At 46.6% G+C, this 12,428-nt stretch overlaps 1 protein-coding gene across 4 annotated transcripts in view; it reads right to left on the bottom strand.

The window, feature by feature from the left end:
* The window catches only part of LOC144756206 (E3 ubiquitin-protein ligase TRIM39-like), a 230,767-nt gene extending 223,940 nt beyond the window's left edge, over positions 1 to 6,827 (bottom strand). For 3 of the 4 annotated variants that reach the window (XM_078645820.1, XM_078645819.1, XM_078645821.1), the window contains exon 1: positions 5,923 to 6,361. In XM_078645820.1, the coding sequence (XP_078501946.1) occupies positions 5,923 to 6,327 (405 nt within the window). In that variant the 5' untranslated portion in view covers positions 6,328 to 6,361. Of the gene's footprint in view, positions 1 to 5,922 lie in introns of all 4 variants that reach the window. The other variant, XM_078645818.1, reaches the window with a different exon arrangement.
* Between the last annotated feature and the right edge of the window lie 5,601 nt (positions 6,828 to 12,428).

Raw genomic sequence — 12,428 nt, 5'->3', positions numbered from 1 at the left:
TCTCAAGCATAGTCTGGATCTATGGGCACCAATCCTCCTTAATGTTTTCAATAGTCTGCCAACAGTGCCCATGCCCACCACCTGGGCAACTAGCATCATAGTCCCAATTTTTAAAAAGGGAGAGAGGTCGGACCCAGTGAACTACCGTCCGATCTCCCTCTTGGACAATACCCTAAAAATCCTGGGGCGAGACATTTATAATAGGGTGGTAGAGTGGACTGAAGATATGGGTCTATTGGACCCGTGCCAGATGGGATTTAGGAGCAAGGTGGGGACGATTGAGCAATGCTTGAATCTAAAACTGTTAATTGATGAGTATAGCGTTGCCCGATCGTCTCCTATTTACCTTGTGTTTATGGATCTTTCATCCGCCTTTGATCTAGTGAACAGATCTAAACTTTGGGCAATCCTCCTGAACTATGGACTGGATGAGGCCCTTGTTAACTTCCTGGCCTACCTCCACACTGATCTAAAGGCACAAGTTAGGATTGGGATGGGCGGAGAAGTATCTGGACCTATTAACATCGGTAGGGGGGGGTAAGACAGGGGTGCGTTTTAGCACCCCTGCTGTTTATTATCTATATTAACGGTCTAGCTAAAACCTTAAAACAAGTGACTAGTGATGTACCAATAATCCAGGGGCAACCATTACCAGTTTTACTATACGCCGACGATGCGGTCCTCATGGGCCGTACACCAATGCCCTCCGCTTACTTGTTAAAAGTTTCGTCCAATATATGGAGGGTTTGGATCTGATTGTAAATTTTAAAAAATCTTTTATTATGCCATGTGGGCCCGGGAAACGAAAGCTCAATACCATACATATAGGGACAGACAAATTAGAATCTTTAACCACATTCCCATATTTAGGGTTGGTTTTCGCTGCGAACGGCTCATGGAGTGGGCATTCGGCCCACGCCATGGGCAAGTTCTCGAAAGCCACCAATTCTATTTTGAGCTTGTCTCGCCCAAAGAGAATAGGTGCCACTAGAGCTATTTTAAAAATGTTTAGATTACAGTGCTTACCTGTAGCTACATACGGGGCTGAGGTCTGGGGATTGGGAAAAAGTCCAAGTATCCAGCGAGAAGAAAGCCAATTCTGTAGAAAAATACTTGGCGCCCCAATCTCATCTTCCGAATTTATTTGTCATGAGGAACTAAACCTCCCCTATGTATGTGACTTTATTAGAACTAGACCAGCTCTATTCTGGATTAGGATCTGGAGGAATAACTCAGCTACTCTAACGCAAAATATTATAAAAGATTGTCTCAAAATGTGACCATGGCCTGGCGATCCCCTGGCTCGCGGGAGTTTTAAAAACATTGAGTGCCGTGGACAGAGGAGATCTTTTCTCCGAGACAAGCAAGATTGAGCCCAAAGACAAAGTTGAGGTCAAACAAGCACTGTATGCACTTTATAAACCTGAACGAATGGGAAGGGAAACCCTCAAATCAACTGTTGTGAGTTACATGGGGAATGAACTATGTAGGAAACGACTTCCACCCTACCTCACTTTACCCATGACCAATTGGGAGAGATCACTGTTTCGCCTAAGGGCGGGCTCAGTGAAATTCCTGCTGGGCTTTCCTTTGGGTTATCAACATACAACACAATACAATCCATGTCCATGTGATGGTATTAGTAAATAGAATGATTTGCACTTTCTATTCTTCTGTAAATTTTATTTAAAATATATCAATTGGTTTTTAACTCCTTATTTCAGAAAACAAAGACCCCTTTCATTGGGGGAGTCTTATACAATGTTGCTCTCCCTGGACACAGATTAATTAATTTTTCGCACTAGCACTTTTCTGAGACTTATAACACGTGTACGCAAAACAATCGAAACCCCTGAAAATAGTCTTTTGAGAGATGTATTATATTTTTTTATAATTATGAAATTTGTAATTTTGACCCGTTATGCAATTGAATTGTTTTTATGTGGTACTTTTATTAATTTTATGAAATTCGAATAAAGGTCTTTTGAACTTGAATTTCAGTATAAAAGGCAGCTCTCTCGCCACTCAAACAGAAAAGAAGGAATCGAGGGGACTGTCTTTTCGCCCCTTTCTTCTAAACGTACTTTCCCTGAAATCCCCATTAACTGGTAACGAATCGTTTAAGGGGGTGCGTTCACGTGTTAGAACTCATATAGCAGGCTTTCATTTACTTGAATTGACCTGCTTAAATATGTATTTGAAGTTAACTTACGATCTTCACAGTTACTGTTCTTGTCACAGTTAACCTTACACGTTAATTATTCTGCATATTTGTCATCGAAGATCACCTGCAGGAGAGGGGTGACGGACCATGAGGTGAGCGGAGGTAAAGGGGGCTAAAGGGGTGGGAGCATGCAAAAGGTTAAGCCATATATTACTTAAGAATGCTGCGCTACAAGCCTAGATACTCGTGTTTGCAGGCTCTCTTTCTCCAGACAGATATCGCGAGAGCGAGGCACATTCCTGATCTTGACCACATGGCAATTAGAGGTGCAGTGTAAAAATATTGGGTGGCCAATTTTTTTTTTTTAATATACTAATTAACAAATGCTTCAGAGTTCGATCATATTTACTCCTTTCTTGACAGTATGCTCACATTGGTGTCATCAGTAGTTCTTTTTACAAGTAGATCTAGTGTTGTTCCTGCTTGATCTGTAGTGTGTTGAAAGCATGCAACGTTTCACTAGTGTTACTATTAGTGTTAAAGCTTCCATGTTGCAGCACCCAGGCTCATGTGCTGCATGGCTAAATACCTATAAGGTCCCAAAGGGGAGACCGATTGGATTTCATATGCTTGTTATGTCAGCCTCATGTAACATAGCTGCCAATGTTTCAGATTGCCTATGTGTGACATTTTCATAATTTCAATGAAGTGTGTGTGTGTGATGCACCAAGAGCTTTTGGATGCAGTTTGTTACTTGTTGGTTCCTTAATTGTCTCAGTTCCTTGGCTCCTTCATATCCCTTTTATTATTTTTTGGGAGGGAAGAAAGAGAGTCCAACACTTTGGAAGGCAGGCACCCCGTATGCCAGCAATCCTACTGCTGCTGACCACTTCCGCTCGCGGGTAGGAATGCTGCCAGTGCCTAGCACTTGCTGGCCTGAACTCTACAAGTCCCTTATAATTGCCACAGCTGCCACCGATTTTGCTGCCTGCAACTACGCCTTCTTAAACTTAGGCTGCATGCAGCTCAGCACACACCGCCCTCCCGCTATTTACAAATGCTGGAATTTATGGAGGAGTGTTACAGCAAACAAATGATTGATGGAATGCTGACAATGCAAACATTCTCCCCCAGTCAAAAGATCTGGGTTAAATCCAGCGTTCTTTTGCCCACTACACCATCCCAATTTGGACCAGGCCATATGCAAATCAGTCTTGACTCTGTGCCCCATGGGAATAGTCCAGACCGAACTGCCAGGCCAGGTCCTCACTGGACTGGAAACAAGCATCCTGGGACTGGTTTCAGGGTATGTCACCCTTCTTCAGCCAGGCTAGCTTGAATTCACTGGCACAGTGAGCAAGGGACCCACGCTGCTGGAGGCATCCCAGGCAGCAAGTATGGGAGAGCTTGTGGCTTACAAAAACCTTTGTGACACTGACCCAGGGCATTTTGCTACCATATGTCCCTTTTTGCCCTGAAAGCAGAGAACAACCGACAGGAGGGCTCTTCTCCCTCTGGAACTGCATGTGCGTGTTTTAGTTACAAGTGTACGCCCGCAATTACAGTAAAAGAGCGTGAGTGCTTTAAAATTGTCTTTCCTTTTTATGTCAGGCTCATGTAACATAGCTGCCAATGTTTCAGATTGCCTATGTGTGACATTTTCATAATTTCAATGACACTTTGGGTGACATTCAAAGACTACAAGTGACACTTATTTGTGAGCACAAATCAAGCAATTATAGAGCTGTTTATGTTTGTGTCTGTGGCTGCTGCTGTGGAAAGGCACATGTGATAGGTTACCATTACCTGGCAGGCAGGCAAAAATAGATGTAGCCAGGATCAGCAGTAGGATTTTCGCGCTGCTGTCCGATTGCTCACTTTCCATAAGCCCTTGGGTGAATTATGTCTGCTGTTTGTGTTTTTTTTGCAAATTACTGTTTTCATTTTTTGAAATTTAAATTGTACAAATTGTTTGGTGGTCCCCGGCTTCCAGTAGTGATTCAGTGGACGTCCTTAGGAGTCAAAAGTTTGGGAACCACTGGACTAGACTATGGAAACGCACTATACACCGGCATCAAAAAGTCCCTACTTCGCAAACTCCAGACAATACAGAACACCGCCGCCAGACTTGTCCTTGGCATCCCCCGGTACGAACACAGCCAACACATACGAAGACTCCACCAGCGCCCCATGGAGAAAAGAGTTACCTTCAAAATCCTCACTCACTCCTACAAAACAACAGCTCCAAATACCTAAAACAACAGAATCAACTTCCACGTACCCAAAAGAAACCTCCGATCTTCCAACCTTGCACTGGCCGAAACCCAGCGCATCCACAGAGCCAGAGCAGGCGGAAGATCCTTCGCTCACATTGCAGCGAAGACCTGGAACGAGCTACCTGCAGGCATCAGACTCGCCCCCTGCCTGAACACCTTCAGGAAGACCCTCAAGACCTGCCTCTACGGCTAAACAGATCCGCAGACTCCCCTCCCCTCAGCGCCTGGAGACCCTCACGGGTAAGTAGCGCTCACAATTACCCTGATTGCTTGATTGATAGTACTTTGCTTTGACTGATGTGAGGAGTTGTGAGTGTTATCTGGAAAGACTTCACTGTCATGAAGTCAACATGGGCTGTATTATGATAATTGCACCTTTTCATTGTTTGCGCTGGGCGCAAACAGTGAAAATGCGCCCTATGCCATGAATAAACTGCCCCAGGGAGCACTGAACTCGTGCCGCTCTGAGGACAACAAATTCCTGTGAAAAACAGAGCTGCTGCTTTACAACCGCTCCTTTTTTTCCACAGTGCAGACGGCAACCTGCCTGCAGTTTTGAAGGGGACTAGAGATCCCCTTGAAGGTGAATACAGTGACTGCACCTGCTGCAAGGGGATGTCTGGGGAGGTCCATGGAATCTGCTTTCCCTCCCCCAGAGAGCTGCCATCAGGGGGAGCACTGACAGTGCACCACCTTTTAGATGGCACATGCTCAATGCGCCTACTGAGGGCTTCTTTGCCTCTGGGCCCACGTCAATAATACGGCGCGGGCACAGAGGGATAGAGATTCCCAAATTTGCATAGGGCATGCCCCCATGCAAAGGAGGGAACGCCCCTTGAAGATAGAACTGGCACTTTATGTGCCAGCGCTATTGGTATTACAGAAGGGACCCCACAAGCATCTGCGATCCCTTCTGTAATACCAAAGTGCCTTGGGGTGCGCAAAGCAGACGCAAACGCCTGTTGTGCAGCCGGGGCACTTTATATGTAATACAACCACTGGACTCCTCAAGACCTGGCTCTTCAAGCAGTAGCAGCATCCCCCACCCCAAAGCGCCTTGAGACCCTCAAGGGTAAGTAGTGCGCTTTACAAATGCTATGATTGATTGTAGTTCTGCTTTACTTCTGTTGCATTGCAGTATTGAGGAACTGTACTTTCAAAGGTGGGGTGTGCATCTCAGTGCCATGGTGGGTGAACATATTGTCCCTCTGTATTCTGAGATGTGTAATCCGGCTTTTACACCAGGAAGACAAAACTACAAGTCCCGGAATGCAAAGAAAGAACCTGTAGTGGAGCAGCTAACCATGCTTAGACGCTGAAACCTATGAATATACAGGTGCAAAAAGAAAATAAAAAAGTTTCTGAATCGGAACCTTTGGAAGGCTAAATCTGTGGCATACCCGTTTCATAATCTTGGGCAGCCTTTGAAATGATATGAGTTTGGGGAGGCCTCACCCCATCACACATCTATATTTAACGCACCTTGTACTCCTGGGCAGCCTCTTGTATGGGAAGTACTGAGTGAGCCTTGTGGTCTCTAGACTCTCGACAGATCACACAAATGGTCTCCTGGTCATCTTCACAGAACAGTTTCAGCTTCTCTTCATGTTCTCTGCACAGGTTCTCATCCTGGGGGGTCGCACTCGGCGTGTGAAGCTGTTTCAACAGTTCCACTATGTTTCCGAAATGTCTGTTGGGTTTTAAGGTTTTGTTCTTAGAGGTTTCTCTGCACTGAGGGCAGGGGAAGTCTGTCTGTAGCCCCTCCCAGCACCGAGTGATACAGGACAGACAGAAGACATGTTCACACTCCAAAAACACGGGGTCTGTAAAATATTCCAGGCATACGGAGCAGGAGATCTCCTCCTTGAGCTGCTTGTTTGCCGCCATTTTTTTTCTAAAGAGAAGTTTCGTTTCTTGCAATCTCTGATGTGGGCGTGTCTCTACTCTTTCAGGGCACTCTCGGGGTCTTAGTGGCTGTTCACTTGTGCGGAAGCAGCCGGGGTGGGAGTGTTTGTAGAGAGATGGGAGTGTCTTCCTCTGTAGGGGCGTGGCCTCATGTGTTGGAGTGTCTTCAGCTGACTCAGGTTTATTTATTTATTTATGCGATTTTATATAGCGCGAACTTTACCCGAAGGTGTCAGAGCGCTTTACATAAGGACCAGTTGAAAAACATAAGGACTTAGTATTACATGCGTTACATAAAGGGTACAAACAGAAAAAAATTGCAAATGTACAAGATGTAAAGTCACACAAGGAGATACAAATGATATACTCTAAGGGTGGAAGTGGCTTCAGGTGTAACTGGGCGTGTCTGCAGGTGACGCCCGCGTGTCTCCATGTGTAAATCGGCGTGCTTCCAGGTGGGAGTAAATCCAGGTTCGAAAGGGAATGACTCCAGTTGCGAGCGGCTTTATGATTTTAAGTGGGCGTGGCTCCAGCTGACCTGGCCCTATCGGTGATGAGTGTCTGCCTTATTTACCTGACACGCGCCCCACGATTAGTTCAGTCTCTAGTGATTTGCTCTGTACTGTGGGAGGAGGGGCAGAGATACCCATTCCCTATATTTACAGAGTGAAAGAGGTGTAATTCTAGTCATGATAGGAGGACATCACAATTGCTGTGTGTTTTAGCTCACGTCCTGGCTGCAGTTGTAATAAAAACATAACGAAAAGTACCCTCGGGGCAAGTTTCTGCAGTTTAGGTTAAACTCCAGCAGTTTTAAGCTCTAAACCGCACATGCCCGGAATCCTCTGTTATTTCTACAAAGACAAGTTATTTTCCATAACTGCTCAAAATTAACTTTTCAGCAGCGGACGGATAAAAATGTCACTATATGATAGAATCAGCGCGTGATTCGCACATCATAGGCAGACAGGAAGTGTGTCAGCACAGGGAGCAAGGAAGTAACAATTGCAAATTGCTCTTGTTGTGGTGGTGCAAGGTGTAATGATCCTGCTTCACCCCCAAATGAGGACACTGTAAAGCGGAGTACTTCTAACAGGTTCGTTTATTTAGGAATATGGTATGCCTATTTACAAGAGCGCCAAGCGTCTTCTTAGAACTCGCTCCGGTCGCCTCTGCCCCCGATCACCGTTACGCGCGCTTCCCATCTCACTCGCACATGCGCATGTGTTCACGCTCTCGGTCCGGCGTACCGCGTCATCACGCAGGAGCGCCCGGAGCTAGAGCGCAACACTACACAAGGCACTTTCCAGACCTGTCAAAAGGCGATTTCCGCTTTAACCTTTGTACTAAAATCGTTAAACGTGTGCTCAACTGCTATACTAGGCCACAAACACAGAGCTCAAGAGCAAATGCTCATTAAAGAATACAGTTATATAACGTTCAAACATAGATATGATAATTGTCACCATCAAGTTAATCACTGGCCCCTTTTAATTAATAATTTTCCATAGCAGTACTTCTGTGTTTTTTCTCAGTTATGCTTTGTTATAGTTCGGCAGACTTACTTGCTCTACGCCCCCCTCGTGACCAATGTCATTTTTGCTTTCCTGGCAGCCGGGCCTTAAGGAAAGGTTGTCCGACCTGCGGTTGGCGTCTTCCAATGTCTATCGGAACTGCGCTGGACAATATTCCGGCCCCTTATCAATGTCACCTCCTTAACACCAGATCCTTGACCTGTCACTCCCTTGATATTTGGAATCTATTACAGAACTCCAATATATCATGCCTATTTCTCACTGAGACCTGGCTGAGTGATTGCTCTGCACCTGATTTAGCCAACGCCATCCCTCCGGAATATAACATCTTTAGGAGGGATAGAACATCGGGCAGAGGGGGAGGTGTTGCTCTTGTGGTAAATAAAAACATTCCCTGTTTAACCTTCCCGGTAGAGAATATCCAGGGATGTGAAGCCCTGGGTTTTACCCTTCAGCTCTCCCCCCTCCAGGCTTGTACCGGGATTCTCCTGTATAGAGCCCCGGGACCTGTAGGGTCGTTCTTTGATGAACTACAAGTAGCTCTCTCAGTCCCTTGTCTCAGATCTGAGCATTGTATTCTTCTTGGGGATCTCAATGTTCACATGGATAATACATTGGACCTCGATGCAATGAAACTCAGTGACATCACAGCTCCATTAGGATTGTTCCGTTTTTGCAGAAACCGACGCACAATAAAGGCCATACTCTAGACCAGATTTTTTCAACAAAATCTATTATGATAACATCTATACAACCAGTACTATGGTCTGATCATTTTTTGATCTCCTTTTCTGTGCCTGCCACTGCTCTTACTCGGGTGAGAGAATCAATAGAGACCACGCGAATATCGCGCCCTTTCCATCTGCTTTCGGTGGATATGTTATCTGAGGCCCTTACCACCTTTCCATGTCCTCTTTTGGGCAATTTGGAAGAGAATCTTAGTCTCTTTCATAATTGGCTGATAGCCAGATTTGAGATCTTAATCCCTGAAAAAAAGCTTAAATCAGGCGAACGCAGAGCGTCGGCCCCTTGGTTCACTCCCCAGTTAAGGGAGCAGCGGCAGGGTTGTAAAAGGGCTGAGAGAGTCTGGAGACGAGCCTATGATCCGACTGAAAAACTGAAATTTCGAGTAATAACTAAAGCCTACCACCAGTCAATCTGGAATGAAAAAAAGGCTTACTTCGAGCGTCGAATTGATGAGGCTGAAAATGGCTGTAAAGAAATTTGTAAAGTTGTTCTGGATTTCACCTCTCCAGCTATCTGTACACCATCTCATACTCATTCAGAAGTATGGATAAAACAGCTTGCAACTTTCTTTGTCAGTAAAATCACAACCATTCAAGCCTCTCTCTTCCACTCTAGCTCTCAGTCGGTTGCGGGTTCCTCATCCCTCCCTTCTTTTAGGAAGAGTCTAGGCCCTTCTCTTTTACAATTTCCACATTTATGCCTTGATACTTCTCTCGAGCTTCTGTCCAGTCTGAAATCAGGCTCTCCACTTGACCCGTGCCCGGCTAAACATCTGGGGAAGGTGGCACCCGCCCTAAATGCCCTGCTGAACCCCTTTCTGAATTCTTCACTGTCAACGGGAGTGGTCCCGCAGGCATGGAAACATGCTCTGATCCTGCCATTGATCAAGAAGCCTACCTTGGACCCCCTCATCCATGCCAACTATAGGCCTATTTCCCTTCTCCCTGCCCTGGTGAAAGTGGCCGAGAGATTTGCATATCGGACGATTTCCAATTTCATCGAAGGAAGTGACCTGTTGCATGACACGCAATATGGGTTCCGTGCAAATTTTAGCACGAAGTCGGCTCTTCTCGAGGTCACGGATGCCATCAGGGAAGCACTTGATTCTGGGGGTAGGGCCATGTTGGTTATGTTAGATCTGTCGGCGGCTTTCGACACCGTTCCTCACGATCGCCTCCTTGTAAGACTCTGGGAGAGCGGCATCCGGGGAACGGTGTGGAGATGGCTTAAATCTTTTCTGGCCGACCGCCGGCAAACGATCTTTCTCCGCTGATATGGCTCCACTAGAGGTAGGGGTTCCGCAAGGTTCCATTCTTAGCCCCATGCTATTTAACATCTTTATGGCCCCTCTGGCGGTAGTCGCGGAGTCTTTTGGCGCCCAGATCGTATCTTACGCCGATGACACATTTAGCTCCTATTTACTTGCGATAGGGGCGGGTCATTCGACGGCGTACAGATCAGGGATTGCCTTGGCGCGGTCTTTGAGTGGTTCAGGTGTAATGGATTAAAGTGCAATTCCGATAAGTCGGAGCTGCTCTTTTTTGGATGCACCTGTGAACCTGACTGGAAAGCTTGGTGGCCACAAGACTTGTTTCCTCCTGACAATGTGTCTCTCAAGGCTAAAAACTTGGGAGTGATTGTGGACAGTGAATTGTCCTTTGGGCCACATATTTCGTGCCTTTCAGGTAAATGCTTTGGCATTTTACGGATGCTGAGGAAGTTTCTTCCTCTAGTGTCTTTTCAGCATAGGAAGATTATTGTCCAGGCCTTGATCGGATCTCGACTGGACTACGCAAACGCTCTTTTCTTGGGCCTACCAAAATATCTTTTGACCCGTTTGCAAGTAGTCCAGAACTCTGCAGCCCGTGCTATTTACGGGCTCCCGAGAAGAACAGGTGCCACATTGTTACTGAATTCTTTACACTGGCTACCGATCGCCAAAAGAATTCTTTTCAAGTGCCTGACTTTTGCCTTTAAAGCTTTACAAGGATCAGGCCCTAAGTACATAAGGAAACGCCTTTCCCGATATGTACCCAGTAGGCTACTGAGATCATCCTGCCTATCCAAAATGACAGTCCCGGCTATCAGGCGTGCAAGGATGGGAGGTCGTTCTTTCCGCTACATAGCCCAGAAGGAATGGAATGAACTACCACTTTCTCTCAGACAGGCTCCCAGTCTCCTTGCTTTTAGAAAGGAGCTTAAAACGTGGCTTTTTAATAAATAAATTTGATCCGTCTCTTCTGTCTGCTTTTTAGTTGTTATGTGGTTGTTTTACTTGCTGATTTTCTTCACCAAAGCGCCGGGATGCTCCCTGGAGTAGCCGAGCGCTATAGAAGAAATAAATTAACATAACATAACATAACATAGCATATACCCACTGCCACCTTTCTGTCGATAGGCAGTGCTGCGGGGCAGCTCCAATGCACAAGAGTAGATAGGCTTATGGTCGGCGGCTCAGACCAGTTGAGCAGTGAAGACTTGTCCACCCCATCCAATAGCTATCACTAATGCATCAGGCGCAGAGGCCCAAGTGCCCACCCCACAGCACTCCACCTATGGCTGTTTCTTGGTATCCAAATGGGGGTAGGTGGGCAATTTCCTTTGTTTGCATTTGGGCCTACTGTGCCCTTGCTATAGCGGCTATGGAGCAAGAAATACCTGCTCCTTTCCCATCTATAGGTACAGATGTGGGCACCAGCCACGAGGCTCTGCTGCGGAAAGGCAAATTCCAGCAGTTGCGTAATAATGTTAAAAATTCCATAATACCGCAAATCGAAAGATTGGTGAGGTATTACTGAACTGAATGAATTGTGGGAAGACCCCGTAAATGCTAGGTTTCCTTCAAAAAAAGTTTTAAAAACCAAGTATTAGGAGGCAGTTGCGTTGAAAGCTTATAGGAATACTGCTCCACTTTCATTGACTGGCACCTTCATGGTTCTTAAAGATGCGGTCAGTTTTGAAGATTTCTGGGATGTTATTACAAAACCTTTAGACCGTAAGCTTTATTTTCAACTTAGAATCGGAAGCCTACCTGTCAGAGGTTTTACTAATTGTTGGTCCAGTGGGGGTAAGGTTGGCTGCCCCGGTTGCCTGGTCTCTAGGGAAAAAGTTGACCATCTACTGTTTGTTTGTCCAGTGTACACAGCACCTCGCAGGACATGGTTAACCCCCATGTGTAAATTACTGGGTACTAGGAGCGAGATGATGGCTGCTAGAATAATCTGTACCTGTACCGATCAACCTGTGTTTATAGCTGTGGCAAAGTTTCGAGGGTGGGCTTGGGCAATAAGAAGTAAATTGTTACAAGGGTAACCCCCCCTATAGCCCACCAATACATTTCCGGACTCAGTATATGCATATATATCAAGAGAATCTTTTGTATGAGAATGTAATTTTAAACTGCGGCCCCGCCCCCCCGTGATCCCATTTGCCGCCCCGCTCACGCCACCCAGCTGCTCCTCCCTCCCGGCTCCTTACTTATGATGCCCCCTGAGCGACCGCGCAGCGGACGCGCGCAGCGGGAGCACCGACGGAGCGCCGAAGGTGCGCCAAAGGTAAGCCCGTCTGCGCCCGTCCGCGCCTGGACCGCGCCCTGTGCCAGGACCCCTGGCCCCCACCGACGCAAAACTGCCCGACAGACCTACGACGCCGATGCCCTCAACGCACTCAATGCCGGCCGAAACCCCGCCTGCTGCCGGGCCGTCCCGAAACGCATTCACTGACCCTTCACCTGCAGAACCTGCAAGTTCACCTGCCTCCGAACCTGCACCGCGCCAGCCAAGCCAAGCTCCAGCAACAACC

This window comes from Lissotriton helveticus, chromosome 5_1 (genome assembly GCF_964261635.1).
Source record: "Lissotriton helveticus chromosome 5_1, aLisHel1.1, whole genome shotgun sequence".
Classification (NCBI taxonomy): domain Eukaryota; kingdom Metazoa; phylum Chordata; class Amphibia; order Caudata; family Salamandridae; genus Lissotriton; species Lissotriton helveticus.
Note: the sequence above shows the minus strand (reverse complement) of the source record. Positions and strands in the feature narration are given on the sequence as shown.